Source organism: Phodopus roborovskii, unplaced genomic scaffold, assembly GCF_943737965.1.
Source record: "Phodopus roborovskii unplaced genomic scaffold, PHOROB, whole genome shotgun sequence".
Lineage (NCBI taxonomy): Eukaryota > Metazoa > Chordata > Mammalia > Rodentia > Cricetidae > Phodopus > Phodopus roborovskii.
This window is the reverse complement of record NW_026126407.1, coordinates 48,537,799-48,559,641: the sequence shown is the minus strand read 5'-3', so window position 1 is coordinate 48,559,641 and position 21,843 is coordinate 48,537,799. Positions and strand designations below refer to the sequence as shown.

The following is a 21,843-nucleotide window of genomic DNA, read 5'->3' as shown; positions in this document are numbered from 1 at the left end:
AAAGGTTTGTACTGCATGCATGCATTGTCTGTGGATATCAGAAGGAGGGAATTGGTTCTCCTAGAAATGGAGTTAGAGATAGTTGTGAGCTGCCTTGTGGGTTCTGGAAATGTAACCTGGGTCCTCTGGAAGAGTAGCTGGTGTGCTCTTAACTACTGAAGTATCCTTTCAGCACCCAAAGCCTGTATCTTGCCCTGACCATGGAAGATACTGGGAGATACAAAAAAGAATGACATTTGTGTTGATTTCATACTGGAAATGTTAAGCCCTGAAAAGTTAAGCCCTCTAGCTTGGAGCAGGTCATGCTGCCTAGGGCCCAGAGTAAAGGTGTCCACGTTGATATGCAAGTAGCAAAGTGGCAAGCCACCCAAATATAGAGATGTGTCACTAAGCCTCCCACAAGACAGCACAACTTCTATCCTGCTAGAGTCCTACATTGGATGCATATTGGGGATGATGCCACTAGTGCTGTCAGGGGAGAGCTCTCTTCACCATCCTCAAGGGACATTAAAGACAGTCCTGTACTATTCTGTGGAGACTGCTAGGGAATCCTGGAGCTGGTGAGTGTGCTTCTGTGGCTCCTGGGAAAGCACTGTGGGCTCAGTACCTTTCCATCCTCATTTTCACTCAGGATAGACTCTGGCTCTTCCATTCTGCCAAGGGTCTTTTCTAAATCACTGCATAATCCGTGGCTAGTGTGGTGTCCTTCCCCCTGGAAGCCCTAGGTTCCCATGGGGTTTCTATGTGGGTCTCGTCTTCTGGAGAACCCTCTAAAATTCAGCCTTACCTGCCCTCAGGAGGTCATGGAGACAGTGGGAACCTCCAAGAACCCACCACCTCCCTGTCACTGCTGCTGGGTTCAGGGAGGGAGGAAGGGGCATTCTTTAGGTCCCAGGTGCTCTGTTGACACCTACAGATGCCATAGGTACATCCTTACACAGACAGACCTATGTCTGGGTTTTGGGCCTGTCATACAGTTACCTGAGGTGCTTGCTTACAGCCTCAAGCCCCTTGATGGTCCCTTGATGCTCTAGAGATCCTGCTGGCCTCAGGACCTACCAGTCCTCCATCCCTCTGGTTTTCTAGTGTAAAAGTAAAGAAGTAAAGAGGATACATAAGGGAAAAATGTTGAGGGAATGTTAGGTCTCCATTCCTGAACAAGCAGACTGTTTGGGCTCACCAAGGTGAAGGGTTGAGCCAGGTGCTATGAACATTGAAAGTATCTCAGAAAGACCTGAATTTTCTGGCGTTTCAGACTGACAGATGTTAACATATTTGCAGTAGTTCTTCTAGTCATTATTTAATATGCAATACATTTTTAAAATTAGTTTTGCATCAAATTTACTAGGCCACTTGTCTTCATTTTATGGACATTGTATTGTAGTTTCTGCTTCCTAGTTAAAATAGTGAACATTGCCTCTCACTGTGAGACCCCTCAACCTTCCTAGCAGAGGTCCCCTAGCTGGGTACTGTAATCTCAGTGCTTGGAATGCTGAGGCAGGAGGATCACTTTGAGGCCTCTTAGACGTGTGTATCAAGACCCTCCCTGTCTCACACAAAATTAAATCATATCTGTAGGGGTTCTGTCTTCAGCATTGCTTGACACAAGAAGTCAGTGGGCTGTTTTCCCAATGATAGGTATCCATGGTTCCTAGGCAACAGGACAGTCCCTGCCTCTCTCTACCCAAAAGCTAGCCTAACCCACTTGCCTCCTCCCCATGGAATTGGCCCTCTCTCTGGTTCTTTTTCAGTTTTAAAGGGCTGGTGATGAGGGGGTAGACTGGAGGACAGTGTCTTTGTAGGTTCCTTCTAATTAAATGAAGCCAAATGCAGAGCCTGCATACTTAAGAGGTGCCAGGAAAGCTGGTTCTGGTAGTCAGTGTGAACACGCCTCTGGTTCCATGAGCACGCCCCCTATGCTCTGCCCATCCTCCCCTTTCCACCTCCGATTCTGCCCCCCTCCCGCCCCACCCCCACTCCCGCTAGTGGAGCTTTCAGCGGAAACCTTGCCTCTTTAGCACACCTGGTAATCAGGTGCCGTGGGCGCCGTGACCTGGTGCGGGGTGGGGGTGGAAGGTTACACAGCGTGAATGGGCGGGGTCTGGCCGGGGGCAGCGGCTGGAGAGGGCGGAGCGCGAACCAGGCAGGTTTGAATCCTCCTCAGTGAAGGCCGGGGCTGCGGAGGATATGAGTCAGCATTGACAGCGGCTGCGGCAGATCCAGGTCTCGCGTCAGCCGGGCACCAAGTTGTGGGTCGTCATTTTTCAGCGCTTTGGAACAGGCACGCGTTCTGTCTCCTCTCGAGGTGTGCGTCCCTCTCTCCGGTTTGTGTCCTCTTGGGGGCTTCTGTCCTACACCTACATCTTCCCCTGGTGGTGGTTCCCCCTTGACTGGCACCTCCCCTTGAGGTCGTCCTGGTTGGCCAGCGTACCCCCAGGTAGTTTCCCTTCTAAGTGCACCCCTCCATCTTGGTGGGCATCCCTTCATGTCTGTTCCTTTAAAAATGCATGTCTCTCCAAGTGCATGTTCCCTGGAAGCTGTTCATTTACTTCTTTTGCCATGAGATCATGAGATGGATACCAGGTTTTTCAGATTACAGGAGGTTAATTAACCTACATGCCTACTCTTACAAACTTGCCTTTGTTGGTGCTGCTTACCAGGCCCCTGTTGTCATCAAGGTGGTCCTCATGCAGCCTGTCTCTAGAGTACTGGTCCCTCCAGTTGCTCCTCTGTTCTGTAGCTGCAGGTAGGGAAGGCACCCATCCTGTCTTGCCTTTAACTCCTTCTGCAGCCTGTGTGGTTTGCCACTTCATGTATCCCTGACCCCAGAGAACTGCAGCACCTTTGGAATGTGCTGTGTCATATTGGGAACTGGGGTTGCCTGGGACAATCTCAGCTCTCTTCTGGTTGCTCTTGAGGTCCAGGTGGCTTCAGGTCATTTGGTGGAGCCAATTCTGAGGCAGACAGCACAGCCTGGCTCTCAGACTCTTGTAGTTTACAAAAGAAAGCTCGGCTGGATTTCCTTTCTAAGTTGGTTCTTCCTTTAAGTATGATTCAGAAGTGCTGGATTTATGAGGTTGGAGAGAAGAGCCTGGGGTACTAGTTGTAGGATGGGTTCCTGAAAAGCACTCAAAAGAGTTGGGGAGCCCCTTGGCTCTGAAAGAGGGCTGACAGGGCCCAGAGGCTCCTCAAATGTCCCCTTTTAGCAGTAACCTTGCCGGGCTCCAGGGCAGTGGCTCACACCCAGTGCTAGGCTTCTGTTGGGGACTGATTGCAGTATGCTTCTGTCTCATCTTAGCGCCTCTAAGCTCTATGTGCTGTGTACAGCAAGGCTACCTCTGCACCTAGGACTCTGTGCTGAGCCACAGAGATGGTGACCAGATTGAATCATCCCACTTCCTTGCCTTCCTTTGCTCCTTAGTTCTTCAAAATGAGTTTTTGCAACTTTGCCAGGGGCTCAAGAGCAGTGGAACTGTCCCCTCACTTAGTTCTCCAGGCTTTAGGTGCAGAGGCTGTTGGTGCAGGCTGTCACCTCCCTGCTCCAACTCAGGTGTAAAGGATGGGCTGGGGCCTCTGTGCAGGGAACAGCAGAGGCGGGATAGGCAGTTTGCTGTGTGCATCCTTTGGTCAGCTCTGTCCAGACGTACTGGTTCAGCACACAGGGTTTGCAGACTGAAGGGATCTGGGACTAGGGGGACATGCTCTGCAAAGAATATGAAGAAGTGCTGTGGCCAGGGAGGACTCACCAGGAAGCTTTGGCCAGCTCACTCAGGGCCTCCAGCTTGAGAAGCTAGAATTCCACACAAGACAGGATTGTTGCTGCGAGTTTTAGGCAGCTACAGGGATGGCCAGAGGATGGGTGATGGCAGCCATGAAAGCTGATTTGGGTCTTAGTTGGTATGGGGTAGAGAAAAAGAGCTGTGCTTAGCTTGCTGTCATTGAAGAAGGGACCCTGAAGCATACCTACTCTTGGGAAACACCTGTTCTCCCCAGCAGACTGAGAGATGAGATCCTGGAGGTAGGATGTGGTACTGGGGGATAGCCATTTAGGACATGGAGATCCACCAGAGAAGACTACTTCAACATGGATTTAAGTCACGTGGATTTATTGGCCAGCTGGAGACTACACTGAGTGTTTGGGACAAGTACAGTCCCAAGCCTTTTCAGGGTGTGTTTTTGAGTATAGAATCTACATTCTGGGTTGAGACACCTCAGTTAGAAAGAACAGTTAGCCAGAAGCAAGGCTATAGAAACCAGAAAACAGGATTAGTACATTTAGGGACTTGGATGGGTTAGGCTTCTGATCTCGTTTTGGCAGGTTCTCATTTTGCTGCATGCTTACTGGGTTTTAAGGCCTGGATGGCACTCTGTCATGTCATCAGTTGTGCTAAGATCTTGGGGCTTACTAAGGTTTTGGGGTCCTGCTATCATAGGGTTTCAAAAGCCACTGTATAGTCTATGAACAAGACTGTGGCAAAGGCTGCAAGTGGCCCCCACCCCAGGGAGGCTATGTGAGTGGGGATGCAGGGAATGCAGGCTCAGTAGGGAAGAAGGAGGTCTGCAGAAATAAGTGCCTTGCAAGAGGCAGAACTGGACAGAAGGGTCTAAAAGGCAGAGCAAAGAGTAGGAGTTGAGGAGGTATAAGAGTGAGAGAGGTAGGAAACTGAGCAGAGATGGCTACTGAGGAGCAGGAGCTGGGGGCAGATGCCCTGCCAGAATTTAATCCAGTTTGGCATGTGTTCACAGCAAGGAACAGGCAGTTCTTTTGAGTGGAGAGCAGGGCCTGGAATCCATGGGGCAGACATGATAGGGGAGGGTCTTCAGGTGGGATTCCTTTTTTGTGGGTTGAATTGTATCCCCCAAAAAGATGAATCTAGGGCTAGGAATATAGTTCAGTGGTAGAGCATTTGTCTAGACTGTGAGGCTCAAGTTTGATTACCAGCATTGGAGGATACATCTGTGAATGTGTCCCCATTTGGAAATGGGATCTTTGTCATCAAGTTAAGGTGATGTCATTAGAGCAGGCCCTGATGTAGTGATGGTATCCTTCTAAGAAATATGGACACACAGGTAGAGAACAGGATTGTGACAGTGGAGAAAAAGTCAGAATCTGTGTGGCCACACACCAAGAAGATCTGATGCCCCAGGGACTACAGCGATACTTCCTAAGCCAGTAGAAAGTGCTGGTAGCTCTGTACACTTTGAGTTTGAACTTCAGGCCTATAAGACAATAAACTCATGAGCTGAAGCTACCAAGTGGGGGTCCTTAGTCCCCACAAGCCCAGGATACCTTGGTCAGTTGAAAGCCCAGAACACCCACATCTCTCCCAGGCTATTTGAAAGAGGTCGCTGAGGTAGTAATAGGAAGCACTTACAAAAGAAGGATCTCAGAAGCTCTGTCAGGGACAGGTGTCCAACATGGGGAGACACCAGGAATCAGGAAACCTGTTCAGGCCTGTGCCATTAGTTAACACTGGGACAGTGGCCTGCTTTGTCCTGATTTGCTTCTGCATTTGGACTCTGATGGTGAGTTTCCCCAGAAACCTGGTTTTTCTCTCCTTATCGTGGTTCTCTTCTGCCAGTCATCATATTAGTGCCTGGTTTCCATGGCCCAAGGACATCAGGAGTTACAGAAATAGGTGCTGGGCAGCCCTATCTTGCCCATGCTTTATCTTAGTTTTCTTATGCCTATATTGTATGGGGTGAAAAGGCCTGAGAGTGGTTCTTATCTAACACTGTTTTTGAGGGTGTCGGGGTTCAGGGTGTCAAGTGTCTAGGCAGGGGCCCTGGGCTCTAGGTCTCAGGACCATGCCAGCTTGCCACCCTGCTCACTCAGCTCTTCTGAATTAGATTCAGAAGGCTTATTGGAATAACTTCTCTTTAGAGTGGTTGCCTATATATATTTCTCTCACCTGGGCCTCCTGAAGGGTGGAGACCCCTGCCCTGAGTACAGCTCTAGTTCCTTGATTACCTGGTACAAGGGGGGATGTTTTCTACTGGGTACTTTAGCAGCCTGGCCTCAGTTCCGTGAAGATTCCTGAGACCCTTGTCTGAGTGAGTAGTTATTTTCACAGCTCCAGGAGTGAGGGGGACATGGCTAGGCCTGAGGGAGCTGGGATCCAATTGTGCCAGTAGCTCTAGGAATGAGTTTAGAAACAACAAAAGTAAGCCAAAGGCTGATTCTCTCTGGTGTGAGCCAGCATAATGGGTGTCACACAGCCATGAAGCTCTTCTCGGAAATCAGGAGCATCCATCCGGCTTCCTCTTGGTGGAGTCACTGAGAACCAGTATCAGAAGAGGTGTGTTCTGTGTTTGGCTCAGGTGGCCACCACAAGGCTGAACAATGCTTACTGGTCCTAAGAATGATAATCAGAGACCAGGAAAGGACAGTATAACTGGGGTAGAGCTCCGTATGCCCCCATGCAGGTCGCCACAACTCTGAAGTGAAGCTGGGACTGTAGCAGTGTCATCCTCTGTTTCTCACTGATTAGGGTGTCATTTGCATTCCAAGCCACTTCTTGGTTGCAGCTCTACTGTGAATTGGTCTAGTGCACTGGCCCCTGCCAGTCAGTGCCTCCTTCACTTTCATGATGGACATGCTGGTAAGGATAGCTCTCTGTAACCAGGTCAGCATAAACATCTTCGCTTCCAACTGTCTAGTATGTCATCGTGTCCATTAGGGACTTCATGTGAAACTTCTCAGGCAAAGCTGTCACTGTTCAGTGGCATATTGGTGGCCAGCATACCCCTACTGCCCAAGGGTGATTCTCTACTTAGCACAGAGAGATTTCCTTACAGCCTATGTACTGGCATCCATTATAGAGAGGTTCTTTGTAGCCAGCAAGGGAAGACCAGATCCTTCAGGGATAATTTATGGTAACCTATGGCATCTTTTTTGTTTGTTTTTTAAGATGGGCTTACAACATATCCCAGGCTGACCTGTAACTCTCAATCCTTCTGGCTTTGCCTCCCAGGTGCTGGGATCACAGGCATATGCCACAGGCATATGTTATCTTGAGATCTTGGAAACTGGGGGGGGGGGGGCTTAGCCAACAGTAGGGATAGGACTGAACCACATAGCATAGACTGCACCAATGCACCGTGAAACATTAGAATGAAGAGTGGGTAGGAGAGACAGTAGTCACCATGGCAAAGCTACAGTCTCATTGCTTCTCAATGCAAGGTTCCTCTATGTTTAAATTTGACTATGACTGTATTAAGAATGTGCCACCACTCACAGGCATACTCCTACAGCCAATTCCTGTCTTTCCTCCCCTCTGATGGCTGTGAAGGCCATTGGCACAAAGTGCTAAATTCTCCGCTACACTATCCCTGAATGGCAGCCCTGTTCTGGCTATGGGAGTTGGAAGCATGTCCTGGTTTCATCCTCCTAAAAATTCACTATGTAAACTGCATTGGCTTCAAAGTGTGATCTCCTGCCTTAGGTTCTGTAGTACTGGAATTATACGTGTATTCTACCATATCCAGCAACCTCTGCCCTTGACAAGGGCTGAGTGTGGAGGTCCTGTCTCCCTTACATCCTCAAGGTGTCATTATCTAGTGTTTAGCCTGAAATGGCCTCAGAACCATTTGCCTGTTGGAATTGACCTCCTGTAAAATTTTTAATAGTTGAATGTATTTTCTTAGTCAAATTTTAACAAGTTGTTAGAGGTAAAAGGAGCAGAGCTGGACATCTGGTACATTCCTGTATAATCCCAGCACTTAGGATGTGAAGCAGATCAGAAGTTCAGGTTGCCCTTGGCCGCATAGTGAGTCCAATCATGAGCTACATCAGATCCTGTCTCAAAAAAACAAAACAAAACAAAAACAACAACAACAACAAAAAGCAAACAAACAAAATGAAACAAACAAAACCAAACCTATGAAGCAGGACATTTGTGAGCCAGAGCTGTGTCTCTGATGGTAGCAAGGCCTGTTCAAATGAAATACCTCTGACTGTGGAGGAGAAAGCAGCATTGCTGGTCAGCAGAGGTAGGTGCTGCAGTGGAATGGCAGGGGGCTTGGTTTCTCTGTCTAGCGGGGTGTTGGTGGATATGAGGTTTGGCATTCCTTCTAAGAAGTTTTGTGTTCATGCTGGCTGAGTGGTGATTGTGTAACACTGGGTTTATCTCACAGGTTCTGCATTAGATCTTCACCTTAGTGACATAAATATCGCATCCTTAGATAAAGACTTGGAAGAGCAGGACCTTGGATTGACAGGTAAGAGTGATGACTGAGCTCAGTGGCACCTTTAACTTCATGCATGCTTCCTGGCTTACTGCAGGGGTTGCGGGGAGGCATCTGCTGGGATCCTCTTCTTTGAGTCTCTTTGCCTTTGCTACCATCCTATGTGGCTCAGTTTACCTGTGTTGTGACAAAGCAGCCCTTTAGACTTGGCTGGGGCCTCATGAAGAAACACAAGCAATTATTTTTATAACTGTACAGCATAGAGAGAGGTCCCTATTATTACATCATTTTCTTTATCCCAAAAGTTATTTTCTCTGTTTCAAGAAATCTACCCATTTTAGAGCCCTGGTGGCTCTGTGAGTACCATGCTAGTGGTGGATTCCTGACTCTGCCAGGACCACTGCCAGGACTCTCCTGAGTTGGTACTGACAACTGCACCCCTCTGGGTGGTCCTTGCTTGCTATCCTGGTTCCTCTGGTGTCTTCCGAGGTTTCCCTGATGTTCAGCTGCCTAGTTACTTACTGACCCACAGGCTTATTGGCAAGAGGCTCTGTGGCAGAAACCCTGCTTGCCCTTGCTCACTCAGCCTCCCTCCTCCCACCAGGTCCCAAGTCGCTGGCAGGCTCAGCACCCGTCACCATTCCAGGCTCTCTGCCCCGCTCGCCATCCTTGCATTCGTCCTCATCCCTGTCCACCTCCCCACTCAGCTCGCTCTCCCAGTCCCTGTCGGGGCCACTCGTCTCCTCGGCTATGACGCCCCCCCAGCAGCCACCACCCCTCCGGTCGGAGCCGGCTACACTGGGCTCTGCAGCCTCATCTTACAGCTCTTTAGGTGCGTGCCTGGGCGTGGGTCCCTCCCCGCCGGCTCTGGGTCCTGAAACAGGTCCTATTCAATTCAGTCCTGGGTATTTCTAACTGCAGGGCTTCTCACCTCCATAGTTCTGTCTTGAGAGGCACCACCTCCTCTAGCCTATGTAACATAGATGAGTGGACAGGCATGGTAGAAACGTCTACCATGGGACAGCTGGCTGCCCACAACTGGGCATTCTCACAGTGCTCCAGATCACCTCTTGCTTGCCAGCTCACTCAGGGCTCTGGGTGGGGCATACATGGAGTTCCCTTGTGGTCCCCACAGGCACAGTGTTTAGGATTCATTGTTTGATACAGGCTATGAGAAGGAGCTGGTATGACAGATCAGCAGGACTCAGTCCTCTGCTCTCATATTTCCACTGAGAGGCTCTTCACATCTTCCATAATCTATTATATTTACAAATGTGCCCATCTCCAGATGTGTCATCTTAACTGATAGTTCACATCTGTGGGCTGACCTTAGAACTAGTGCTCTTCTGAATCTCCAGAGTCTGCTATATAATGAGAACTACTAGGGCTAGGAAATCTAAACCTATTTTTCTGTTCACACTATCTTCCTGAGTCAATTGGGCCTAATTTAGGGGAATCAAGAGTCTTGGAGACCAGTCTTCAGCAGTCATGAGCAAATAACTTACAGGGTACCAAGGTGGGTGGCCAGGTGAGGGACAGAACCTGCAGACACTTCAGGCCCTGGGTGCAGCATGGGCTGTATCATCCCTGTCTCTCCTGTTCAGGTTTGAATGGCGTCCCTGGGAGCATCTGGGACTTTGTTTCTGGCAGCTTCTCTCCTAGCCCATCCCCTATTTTAAACTCTGGCCCTTCGGCTTCCTCAAATGCAAGTCCAAACAATGCTGAGCTGGCAAGGGTCAGGCGACAGCTAGATGAAGCCAAAAGAAAGATCAGGCAGTGGGAAGAGTCTTGGCAGCAAGTAAAGCAGGTAAGCATGTGGGAAGGGAGGGGCTGGCCATGTAGGTGAGGGAAGAAAGGGGTTTGGATACTCAGGCAGGGCAGGCAAGCATGTGGAAGGCCAGGCATGGCTGCCTCCTGCATGATATCTTGGGTTTTAGGCTTGTGATGCCTGGCAGAGAGAGGCTCAGGAGGCCAAGGAGAGAGCCCGTGTAGCAGACAGTGACCGTCAGCTGGCCCTGCAGAGGAAGGAGGAGGTCGAGGTCCAGGTGAAGCAGCTGCAGGAAGAACTAGAGGGCCTGGGTTTGTCCTCACTGCCAGGGCTGAGGAGCTTGGGTGACATCAGCGACATCCCTCTCCCCAAGCTTCATTCCCTGCAGAGCCAGCTGCGCTTGGACCTGGAGGCTGTGGATGGGGTGAGTCTTGCCGAGAAGTTGCTGTCACTTCAGGGGAGGTAGAGGGGACTGGTTAGTGAGGGGCCTGAGACCTGGCCAGACACTGTTTCTCTTTCCTCTTCTCTGGCTCCTTGCCTGGACTCTGGTTGGTGTCTTTTGCACGTGTCCTGTTGTCCACAGCCAAGGTCCAACTACCACATGTACTTTGTTTCCAAGGTACCGTCTCCTGGGCTCTGGCCACTCTCAGCCCTGGGTGCCTACTTAGCACCCACTGTGGGTACCCAGCAGCCATCCTTGCCTGTGGCTAGAGTGGCTGTGCTACAGGACCCAGCTCTCTGATGGGGGTTAGGGTGTCTCAAGGGAAAGTGTTCTCCCATGTTGGCCTCTGGCCAAGTGTCCACCCCAGGCTTGACACCCAGAGGATTTCTATGACACTGCTGCTGTAGCTGGTGGCCCACTGTCCTGGGATACATTTGCTTGGCTGTACCTGATGTGACTTGCACCAGCCTGGTGCCTTGACCTGACTAGGGGAAGTAAGGGAATAGAGCAAAGACAAACACTGAAGAAAAAACTCAAGATGCAGAAAAGCTAGGGGTGGATGAGCCATGCATGCTCTGATGGAGCTGTACCTACTACCAAAGCAACCAGAACCTTAGTGTGTTTATTACGGACAGCACAGAGGAGTTAGCTTGTGTAGGTAGGAGGAGTCTGTAGGTGAGCAGTCTCAGAGGAAACATCTTTGAGGAGGAAGCTGCATACAGTTGATCTTTTTTGCACACACTGATCAAATATTTTTAAACACTTGTACCTGGACCAGAGGAAGCCTTTGCCAATTTCAAACCTGACCTCTTTTGAAAGGTTTTGCCCATTTCCCATGGATCTAAGGCATTATCTTTCCTTGATAGGATCATGCCATGCCAACTATACACATTTGTTTAGGACTTCATTTGCTCTTTACATTTTCATTCAGGGCCTTCTTGGTTCCCCACACTCACCAACCACATCTTCCCTACAGGTGATCTTCCAGCTTCGTGCCAAACAGTGTGTGGCCTGCCAGGAGAGGGCCCATGGCACTGTCCTCCGGCCCTGCCAGCACCGTGTCTTATGTGAGCTGTGTGCAGCCAGTACCCCTGAGTGTCCCTATTGCAAGGGCCAGCCACTTCCATGGTGACCAGAACCAGGCCCATTCCTTCCCTGGTGAGCAGTGCAAAGGCCTGAGCATGCCATGTGCCACTTCGGTGTCGAAACTTGCCTCCAGTACCACCTATGCCAGGATGTGAGTTCATGCCCACTGCCCAACAGCCTTTCCTACTACCACATCCTACCAACGGTGTCAAGGTAATCTCAGAAAACCTTTGAAGTACCACCAAACCCACTGCCTGTCCCCTGGGCAGGTGGCATGTTTTTGGTGCCCCCAGTCCTGATGCTGTTGTGGCCAGGCCAGTGGGAGGTCAGACCTTGTCAAAGCACTTTGTAAACCGAGGAATTTAATTAGACATTATCAATTGTATAAGCTGCTTTCTAGGTCCATGTTTTTAATATGCTATAACATGAAGCTTTATAAGTGTACTGTGAACTTGAAGTTTCCTATCAGTTTGTTGTTAACTCATAGTAATGGTAACTACATTAGATTTCATATTCTGAAACTATTTAGGAAATGAGCATTTATCTAGTAGTGAAGAAGACCTAGGATTTTTACATTTTAAAATTAAGTGCAAACAAATAGTATTTATAAGCAGAGAATGGTTATTGAAAGACACATATACATTTAGACGTTCTTGATTTTATGAAAGGAACTAATTTTCCTAAACATGTGCAGGTGCACATGTAGATGGAGTTTTATATTCCAGTATCACAGAGTGATATCTAGAGCTCTGTCATGCACTTATGTGATCCGTGGCCACTTCCAAGTGCCTGTGCCTTGCAAAAGAAGTGAAGGAATTGGTTCATTTGGTTTTTTTCTTCTCCCTTGAAAGACAATTTCATGCTAATGAAAAATGCAGCAAAGGAATCACATATTCAGAGGAGTCCAAGATCTACTCGGGAAGGAGCTGTGTTCTGATGTCTTCTTGTCTGTAATGGCAACGGTGCTTTGTGCCCTCAAACTCGGCACCCTAGCTTGTGCTGAACAAAGGGGCTGTGAACCTGAGACTTCAGTCTGCTGCACCTGTGTCCACCCTCACTCACCTCTAGCTGATCCAGAGATCCCAGTGTGACAGTCTCAGCAGACACCTGGTACCTGAGCTGTGCATCCAATTCACGAACAGAATCCAACCCATGACCAGCAACCCCAGCTCTGCTGCAGCTCATCTGTCAAGGTAGAGGCGATGACTTCAGCCTCTACAGTAAGGACTGGGACTGTCCTGGAATTCTAGGGAGGAGACATCTGTCCAGGCAACCCCTGCCTTTGGTGTCAGACCTAGGCAGGCAGGTATCACACCTGCAGGTTCTGCCCAGGCCTAGAAGTGGTTCTCCTCTCCCATGGCTTTGCCAAAGACTTTTAATAGCATTTTTTAAGTGCAAAGTGACTAGGTAAAACGTTTTTATCAGTGACCAAATTAGAATGTATTTAATATAGTAGGAGATTTAAAAGCATTTTTTTAATATAAGACAAACTGGTAGAAAAGCTCTATCGTTTTAAAGGAAGTGGATCCTCAACATTCCGCAGCTAGCCCACTACTTAATAAGGTAACTATTGACCTGGTTTTAGTGACTATTTTGTTTTTAATTATAGTGATAATGATTTATTAGCTCAGTACCTAGATCATGTGTATTTTGTGCTACTGTTACCATGGTTTAAGATTGTTTATTTTTATTCATATTTATGCACTTGTTTCCCATATTGGCCTTTGGTCTCTGTGGTAACAGGACAATGTTTGTGATTGATATCTCATCTGGACATTTTCAAGTTGTAACAGTTAAGCATTAAGCTGTAGACTGTGTATAAGCTACTCTGGTTAATTCCTCCAGGCCTAATATCCCTGGCTGGGGCTGGGGCTGGAGCAGTTATGGGACTGCTGTGTGATGGCTGAGGAGGCAGGAGGCAGTTCCCACTGGGCCGTCCCGTGAGTGGAGCTTCCGTACGCATCTGCTCTTCTGGAATCAGGCTGGGCTATGAGGACAGGTGTGCAGTAGGAAGACAAAGAAGGGGCCACTTCTCCCATCCATCCCAGACCTCCTGGGGCTAAGGCTCCTAGGATCTGTGCTGGGTGGGAACGGCCAAGGAGAAGAAAGATGGTTTTTAAGACCCATTTGTGGGTAATGGAGGTGGGGCCATGGGTCTAGGAACTGAGGTTCACCGTTGTCCTGTTGCCTATTGTCTTTTAACTCTGCAGTGTTAAATATTAATAGTAAATGATGGTGTCAGAGTTTTGTGTACTTGTTTGGCAGACCTTCCCCAGTATGGATGCGCATGTGGATTAACTTATGGAAGCCTTTGTGTGCATTTGTTTTCAGAAATTAGTTGAGAATGTTATGTGAATGGAATCTTCTTAACCCAGAAGGTCGTATTTATAATACATACCCATTTACTTAGTGAATTGTTTAAAGTTGTTAACATTTGTTTAAATTTTTTTACTATAGCATTTATGCAATGGTTTACAGAATTCATGGAGTTATTTTTTATCAGTATGAGATTAATTAAAACTTTGAAATTTATTCTGTCTGGGTCTCTGGGCACAACAAAGGCTGGCCAGCAGGTCCTTGTGTGTATCAGTGACCCTGCTTGGCCTAGAAGATGTCAAAAGAAGCCATGTCTCCACCATAACACTTTGTATACCCCAGTGAGACCACGCCTGGCCTCTCTGAAAAGACACCTAAGGCTGAGGATGTTTCTGTTCTTCATCCTTCCTGGCCACCTGGATCACAGGATGTTCCCACGTAGTCCCGGGTCTCCCCGCAGCTGCTCTGAGGTTGCACCTATGGGGAGCTGCTGACCCAGGTGCTCAAAGTGGGTGGTTTCTGCCAAAATAGGTGGCCAGTGAGGACCTGCCCTGTCCCATCCCTCCCCCCCATAGCTGCAGGCCCCAGGGTGGCTGGCAGCTGACCAGGACAGGCAGACTCACCTGTGGGCTGAGTATGGGGGATTCCATGCTGGTCCAATAGACTGGTCAGTCTTTGTACCTCCTGGGACAGCTTTGAATGTGCCTGGACAAAAATGTTAGCCCAGTCAAACCCTGGTGGGGGCTACCAGGACCAGGGACCCCTGCAATCTTCCCCCTCTGCCCAGACTCTACCTTTCTGCAGTTGTCCAAGGTGTCAAGCCCCAGGCCCTTAGAATTTCCTGCCTGCTGCTGAGTGGGATGGGTTTCTCCTGGGACCTTTAAGTAGCCAGCATCCTCAAAAAGCACCCTCAGCAACTTCCCATAGCCCTGAAGGTGGAGGAGGCAGAAGGAGTACCTGGTAGAGTAGGCAAGGGGACACCCCCTGAGTGTGCACCCACCTGCATTGTGATTAGCTCGTCTGCCAGGTCCTGCTCCATCTGGTCCCAGCGTTGCTGCAGGGCTTCTGGCAGGGTTGGATACACTACAGACCAACAAGAGCCAAACACTGCAGAGCCTCCTCCCTACCCTCCTCTTCCCTGGACCCAGACCTACCAGAGGCCTACCTAACAAAGAATGGGGATGGCAGACCAGGGGGGTCTCAAATGTCAATGCGTAGACACAGGTGCTTGGCTCAGACACATGGGCCAGTCGGTTGATCTTTCCACAGGTGAGCTCCACCTGGGAAGAGAGCCTCAGTGGCTGGTGGGGGTTGGGTAGCTCTCTACCACGCGCAACCACTACAGGGCCTCACCTTGCTCTGCCTGCTCCGGGAGTGGCAGGAGTCCCCATCAGTCATCCACATGCCTTTGAAGGTATTATTGTTGATTTCCCATTCATGCCAGATGCTGGGGAAAAGACAGGTGGCAAAGCAATGAAGTGGGGGCCTAGGAAGCAGACTTAGCACTGCTGCCCTAGCTCAGCTTACCCAAGGATACCACTGTATGCGTTCCAGCGGAAGGTCTGCTCATGCTGGGTCACGTTGTGGAAAGGGCAGAACTCATACTTGTACCTGGGGGCACAGGAGCATGAGGAGCTCTGCAGAAAAGGCCCATTCCACCCACCAGCCCGGCACTCACGTCGACTCCACTAGGCTGAAGCACTTGCCAGCAAGTCTGAAAAGATGTACAGGCCCTGGGGGAGAAAACAACAGTTCAACTTAAGTGAACCTCTGTTACCTCTAAAGCTAGGAGCTAAGGTAGGCAAGAGGGCACTAATCATCAAGCTCCTTTCCCTATGGAATTGGGAATGGTCAGATGCTGGCTGACCTAATCACTGGGGACTGACAAACCCATCCCAGATCACAGAACTGGTTATCTGTCTCTGGACTCTTATGCCTGTTCCTGTGGAGGGGACCCTCCGTGTCTGTCTAGGTTCCCCATAACCTTCTGGAACCCAGTTGCAGACTTGGACCACTGGCCCGTTGGCAAAGTCATCCACTGGCTAAGAAAAGTAGGGGAGTGTGTGTGTGTATACATGTGTGCACGCATGCTAATGAGATTTGGGGACCTTAAAGCAATAGCCATGTGGCAGCCTCAGGAAAATAGAATGCCTGACAAGCCCAAAGCTTAGGACCAGTCTATAAAGATTGGCAGAGTATTCTGTTTCTACAAAAGACCAATTTTCAAAGTCCAGACAGAGTGCTAACAGTTAAACCATGGGGCCTAAAAAGATCAATTTTCAGCAAAACCCACAAGGCATACAAAGAAACAGGGACACATGTTCCATTCAAAGGAGCATTAAAAATCCATAAACCAGGCCGTGTGTAGTGGCACACACTTTTGATCCCAGCACCCTGGAGGCAGAGGCAGGCACATCTCTGTGAGTTCAAGGACAGTCAGCTCTACATTAGTGAGTTTCAGGACAGCTCTGTAGAGAGACCCTCAAAGAAAAATTTAAAAATGTATAAGCTGGAGCTGAAGAGATGACTGGGGTTGGGAGCACCAGCTGCCCTTCCAGAGGACCTGGGTTCAATTCCCAGCACCCACATGGCAGCTTAATCTGTGTCTGTGTCTCCAGTTCCAAGAGACCTGACACACAGACATAGATGCAGAAATTCATAAGCTGGGGCTGGAGCGATGGGTTCAGAGGTTAAGAGCAATGGCTGCTCCTCCAGAAGTCCTAAGTTCAATTCCCAGCAACACATGATGGCTCACAACCATCCATAATGAGATCTGGTGCCCTCTTCTGGCATGCGAGGGTACATGCAGACAGAACAGTGTATACATAATAAATACATCTTTTAAAAAAAAAAATCCATAAACTACTGGAGAATTCCATAGCTGAGAAAAGTGTCCTTCAAACCTGAGGAGGCTGGTGAGTACTACTAGTAGAGTGTGTGCTTACTGGTTTTGGAACTCTGACATTGGCACCCATGCTTGTTACAGCTTGCTAAGTCCACTATCAACATACATTGGATGTCCTTTAAAAAAAGAAATGCTAGCTCTGAGTTGGGCATTGTAGTGTACACCTTTAATCCCAGCACTCAGGAAGCAGGCAGGCAGATCTCTGTGAATTCCAGGACAGCCTGGTCTACAAAGTGAGTTCTGGGATAGCCAAGGGTATACAAACACTGTCTTGAAATTTTTTTAAAATTTATTTCTATGTATCAGTGTTCTGCTTGCATGTGTACATGTGTACCACATGCAGTACCTGTGGAGATCCTCTAGAACTTGAGTTATAGACAGTTGTGAGCTACCATGCAGGTGCTGAGAAGTGAACTTGAGTCCATTGCAAGAGCAGCAAATACTCTTAACCACTGAGCCATCTCTCTAGGCCCTGATTCTCTTTCTTAAATATTGCCTTTTTTTTTTTTTTTTTTTTTTTGTTACTACTACTAAGATTTTCTTCTTCTTCTTCTTCTTTTTTTTTTTTTTTTTTTTTTTTTTTTTTTTTTTTACAAGGTAGGGTTTCTCTGCATAGCCCTGGCTCCTAGAACTGGCTCTATAGACCAGGCTGGCCTCAAACTCAGAGATCCACTTGCCTTTGGCTCCTTAGTGCTGGGATCAAAGGAGGGGGGTAGTAAAAAGTTGAAAAAAAAAAAAAAAACAAACCTAACTTAATCACAATTCCCACATAGTAATTACTGTTTGTTATACAGCTCCCTCAGGCCCAGCTTCATAATTCAAGTTTCTGATCATGTGCTCAAACTGGCTGTTCACAGACCCAGATGTACAGTCAGTTCTTACGAATTGATCTTTTCTGTTGCAGCCTTGGCAAGCAAAGCAGTAGCATGGATCTTTCTCATCCCTGTGTCTCTACCTACTTTATAAGACATTTTCCTTCCTGTCTTCACCAGCTCTATTGATTCTCCTGCAGATTTTGTTATTTAGAAAAATACCTGCCTTTTTGAGAGAGTATTCAAGGGACTCAACCTACCTAGAGTCTCAAGCATACATTCTGGAGTTCTAGTGCCTTGGTGGCTTCTCCTAAGAAATGCACCTTAGCTCTGAGGTCAAACAGGCTGAAGTGAAGGAGTGGAACAGACACACTCCATGAATTGTGTGAGAAAAATAAGAATAAAAGTTGCAGCCAAGTGGTGGTGGTGCATGCCTTTGATCTTAGCACTTGGGAGGCAGAGGCAGGTGGATCTCTGCAAGTTCCAGGCCAGCCTGACCTACAGAGCGAGTTCCAGGGCAGGCTCCAAAACAATACAGAGAAACCCTGTCTCGGGGGGAAAAATGTATGTATGTATGTATGTGCAGTAGTGGGTTCCTGGCAATGTCTGGTCATTCCTCCTAGCCAACCAAGGAGCTACAAGCTAGTTTGGAGGAATCCCCACATCTTATGCCACCTCCTCACACACACATATTGTGCTCACAATATGATGGTAGTAGGCCCTTGAACTTCTGTGTCTATCAGGAACATCCCAAGCCATGTCATCCCATGAAAAGGACTTAGATTGTGATGACAGCTGAGCCCAGCTGGTTCACTGCTGGAGACCAGTAGATGTTCCCTGCCTACAGCTTCAGAGGTTCCTGCCATGGGCTACCTGTTCCCCAGGGGATCAAATGCTACAAACCAGCATGCCCAGCACACCTCAGGTAGTGGGTCACCAAATTCCCAGAGTGCAACCTCAGCTAGGCAAAGTCCCTTCATACTGACCAGCCCTGAGCCTCCTTCAACCACTGTGTTCCACTCTCTTTAGTCCTGCTAGGGTCTCAGCTCCAAGCTTTCCTGCACAAAGGATTTTGATCTTTCTGATGCCCTCTCCACTCCCTTAGATCTAGACAGGCGAAACACACCTGGAGTGGACTCCTAACACCCAACATCACTGCAACTCCTAATCAGTTTAAGTACATGTGGGAAGTGCAGACTTTAGGATCACGAGTCGGAGGCCAACGATGTACATCAAGGCATTGTCGGAGTCCTTCAGTCAAGGCATCCTATGCTGCTGCCCCCACCCCCAGCCAAGGGCTTTCCTCGACCCCTTGGTCAGCACCTCGGTCAGCTCCACGATCCCTCCCGCGCTTACCCGATACAGGCGAAGGTTCTCTCTTAGGCTGAAGGCGATTTGCCTGGGGCAGGAACGGGTTATTCAGCCTAGGGGACAGAGAAAGTCAGGGGAGTCCGCCACGCCCGGTCCCCAAGCCGCCGGACCGCGAGATTTACCCGAATGTATTGGGCTCCTCCACCACCTTCATCTTCCCGGCATGTGCCGGCACGAACCCTGTGGAGAGCAAGGCGATGAGCAGGGAGCTGAGGCGCGGGCGACGCCCAAGTGCGGAGGGGTATGTGCGCGGAGCCACTGACCGCGCGCCGCGAGCCCCAGCAGCATCAGGAAGCAGGTTAGCCGCACCGCCATCGCTCCCCGGGTCGCACACTCACGTGAGCGACAGCAGGAACCGGAAGCTGTGAGAGCGCGCACGCGCACACTGCTCGAACAAACCCTGTGGCCGAGGGTTTTTAATCTAGGGCTATGGGCCGCAAGAAGGCTGTGCGAGGATCCAGGACGGAGAGCGGTCGTGTTCGGCGTCCCCCCGACCGCTCTCTGGATGCTTTCGCTGAGGAGATGGACGCTGCGCTGCGCGGTGAGTTTGGAGCGATCGCAGCAGCGGGTCGGGCTTGGAAGTAGGCGCTGAGGACCCGACCTCCTCTTTCTCTCCCTCTCTGCAGCATCTGTGCAGCCTGAAGCGGCCGAGGGCCAGAACGGCCCCGGCCCTACGGCGCTACCTTGTGCCCTGGCTATGTGGGAACTTGGCCACTGCGACCCTCGGCGCTGCACGGGCCGTAAACTGGCCCGCCTGGGTCTGGTACGCTGCCTGCGCCTGGGCCAAAGGTTTGGCGGTCTGGTGCTCAGCCCCGTAGGCACTCAGTACGTGTCTCCCGCAGACAGGTAGGCACCGGAGGCCTGGGAGACCGGGAAGGGATCGAAGTGCCCTCCCCATTATCTTGTCCTTGTTAAACAGCCCCTTATGGAGGCTATCATTTTCTTCAAGCCTTGCTTACTGGTCTTGGATGTCCACGCTTTTCACTTGGGCAGAATTGTATTTAACTTGACGCTTTTCATAGAGCGAGGCTTAGCATGTAGAAGAGCCTAGGAGAAAAAGCTAAGTAAACACTGTCCAGCTGCCTGTAAGTTTGTTAGCAAGGGCTCCTTGTACCACTGCAATAAACCATAGTTTGGAAATCCTAGACTATCTCATCTGTAGTGAAACCGGTCTCCAAAAACATGTATTACATGGTGCTCCAGAACCTACCCTACACTCTCTGGCAGACAGCTGGTGGCACAGTCAGGGGTCGCTGTCATAGACTGCTCCTGGGCCAAACTGGATGAGACACCCTTTGGGAAGATGCGAGGGAGCCATTTGCGGCTCCTGCCTTACCTCCTGGCTGCTAACCCTGTAAACTATGGCCGACCCTGCAGACTTTCCTGCGTGGAAGCTTTTGCTGCGGCTTTCTGCATTGTAGGTGAGTTTCAGGCTGGCAGAAGCCTGCCCTGGCAGTCTGGGCCCTGACTGTGACCCAAGGACTGTGGTTTCTTTCTTCTAGCAGATTCAGAGCAGGGGGATATGAGGTGAATATATTGGGAGCTGTCAGGACAGCCTTTGGTTTTAGTCCCAGTGCCCACGTATAGCTTTGACCTTGTAAGTGGAGGTAGAGGCAAGATGGACAGCTGTCTTCCCAGGATGGTGTGTGGGTCGTCACTGTCATGACAGCACTGCCCCAAATGTCTTTGTTCTCAGTATCTGAAGGGAATGTAGGATTCAAGGAGAGGCCCCAATGGAGACCACATAAGGCATAGGGACTAGCATAGTAGGGCTATTTCTCAGCAAATGATGAGGAACCTTGGGACTGTCAAGATGCTGAGAGCTTCCTGGGGTGGCAGGAAGGGGTGGTATGGTTGTGCTCTCTAAAGGGTCCCAGTTATATTTGAAGTTTTTCTTCTGCCAGGCTTTTCAGATCTTGCTGTCATTTTGCTCCAGAAGTTTAAGTGGGGCAAGGGCTTCCTGGACCTGAACCGACAGCTCCTGGATAAGTATGCAGCCTGCCGTGGTCCAGAGGAGGTGCTGCAGGTGGAACAGGGGTACTTGGCTAGCACCAAGGACACCCCTGAGGAGGAGGAGATTGGTGAGGCCTGTCTTGGTTGGGAGCTCTTCCAGGGCCTTTGGAGCCTGGAGCCACCAGTTTGAGTCTCCCCTGAAATCACTTAAGAGATTACCTTCCTCTCTGTTCAGATCCCTTTGATGTGGACTCCGGTCGAGAGTTTGCAAACCTCAACAGGCCTGTGGCCAGCATCTGGTAGGTTCTGTGGATCCACGCTAAGTGATGGCTCAAGCCCAATGTGCTCCTGGAACCTTTACCCAGCTCTTCCTGCCTTGTGGGTGTGGCTTTCTGATCAAGGCTTGGTGGTAATTACAAAGTATAAAGCAGCTGCCTGCTGGAGGGGGTTGAACTCAGAGTATCCCCTGCTTGAGGTGTCTATGGTTGCATGTCATAGGGAAGGTAACTTTGCACTGGCCTATGTATATACCATGGAACATCCCTCCCTTCCAGGCAGCCCGTGGGCATGGATGATATTGATGAGTCTGAGGACCACAGTGAGGATTCTGAGGAAGACAGTGATGAGTATGAGAAACAAGAAGCTGATGCTAATGGAGGAGACAACAGCTGTTCTCAAGAGGTAGAGACAGAACAAGAGGCTCAGGCCAGAGATTCCACTGGACTCTAGAAAGAAATCAAGAGACAGCAGAGAGACTGAAGGTTGCAAACACATACATTATTGAAGCTGGTGTGCATCAGTCCAGAAGTGGCAGTGGGACCTGGGGATAGACAGGCCTGGTGGGACAATTCTGTGACATTCTTGTTTGGAGTCCTACCTTAGAGCTCTTGATAAAGCCAAGAAGGAGCCTCTCCCCACCCCTACCCCCAAATATGAGTTCTGTTGCTTTGTACTTGGCTAAAGGTTGGGGAAATCTACCTGGGTGGATCTGAGCTATGGGGTA

General features: G+C 49.5%; 3 protein-coding genes across 8 annotated transcripts in view; 2 read left to right on the top strand and 1 right to left on the bottom strand.

The window, feature by feature from the left end:
* Positions 1-14,015, top strand: part of Unkl (unk like zinc finger) — a 37,834-nt gene extending 23,819 nt beyond the window's left edge. For 4 of the 5 annotated variants that reach the window (XM_051181105.1, XM_051181110.1, XM_051181109.1 and 1 more), the window contains 5 exons: positions 8,137-8,220; positions 8,792-9,019; positions 9,792-9,994; positions 10,125-10,379; positions 11,374-14,015. In XM_051181105.1, the coding sequence (XP_051037062.1) occupies positions 8,137-8,220; positions 8,792-9,019; positions 9,792-9,994; positions 10,125-10,379; positions 11,374-11,529 (926 nt within the window). In that variant the 3' untranslated portion in view covers positions 11,530-14,015. The remainder of the gene's footprint in view (positions 1-8,136; positions 8,221-8,791; positions 9,020-9,791; positions 9,995-10,124; positions 10,380-11,373) is intronic. The other variant, XM_051181108.1, reaches the window with a different exon arrangement.
* Gnptg (N-acetylglucosamine-1-phosphate transferase subunit gamma) lies at positions 13,989-19,237 on the bottom strand. The gene is made up of 11 exons (XM_051181114.1): positions 19,151-19,237; positions 19,010-19,067; positions 18,873-18,940; positions 15,478-15,532; positions 15,327-15,410; positions 15,153-15,246; positions 14,965-15,079; positions 14,800-14,882; positions 14,594-14,728; positions 14,423-14,504; positions 13,989-14,318 (listed from the first exon to the last, which is right to left on the bottom strand). Exons 1-11 carry the CDS (start codon positions 19,200-19,202, stop codon positions 14,221-14,223), a joined length of 924 nt encoding a protein of 307 aa, XP_051037071.1. The 5' UTR covers positions 19,203-19,237; the 3' UTR covers positions 13,989-14,220.
* Positions 19,238-19,307: 70 nt separating this feature from the next.
* Tsr3 (TSR3 ribosome maturation factor) lies at positions 19,308-21,771 on the top strand. 2 transcript variants are annotated; one of them, XM_051181113.1, is made up of 6 exons: positions 19,308-19,428; positions 19,514-19,733; positions 20,115-20,308; positions 20,792-20,968; positions 21,076-21,139; positions 21,395-21,771. In XM_051181113.1, the coding sequence occupies exons 1-6, from the start codon at positions 19,317-19,319 to the stop codon at positions 21,567-21,569; spliced, it is 942 nt and encodes a 313-aa protein (XP_051037070.1). In that variant the 5' UTR covers positions 19,308-19,316; the 3' UTR covers positions 21,570-21,771. The 2 variants fall into 2 exon arrangements, with proteins under 2 accessions (XP_051037070.1, XP_051037069.1); XM_051181112.1 differs by having other exon boundaries at positions 20,091-20,308.
* The last annotated feature ends 72 nt before the right edge of the window (positions 21,772-21,843 follow it).

Bases quoted from the DNA above. Each gene is read 5' to 3' on its own strand.
- Tsr3 (XM_051181112.1), top strand. From the start codon at position 19,317: ATGGGCCGCAAGAAGGCTGTGCGAGGATCCAGGACGGAGAGCGGTCGT. The intron at 20,309-20,791 runs GTGAGTTTCAGG...TTCTTCTGCCAG, and splicing joins TGCGGCTTTCTGCATTGTAG to GCTTTTCAGATCTTGCTGTC. The intron at 21,140-21,394 runs GTAGGTTCTGTG...CCTCCCTTCCAG, and splicing joins AGGCCTGTGGCCAGCATCTG to GCAGCCCGTGGGCATGGATG.
- Gnptg (XM_051181114.1), bottom strand. From the start codon at position 19,202: ATGGCGGTGCGGCTAACCTGCTTCCTGATGCTGCTGGGGCTCGCGGCG. The intron at 15,411-15,477 runs GTGAGTGCCGGG...CTGTGCCCCCAG, and splicing joins TTCAGCCTAGTGGAGTCGAC to GTACAAGTATGAGTTCTGCC. The intron at 14,729-14,799 runs GTGGGTGCACAC...CTCCACCTTCAG, and splicing joins ACGAGCTAATCACAATGCAG to GGCTATGGGAAGTTGCTGAG.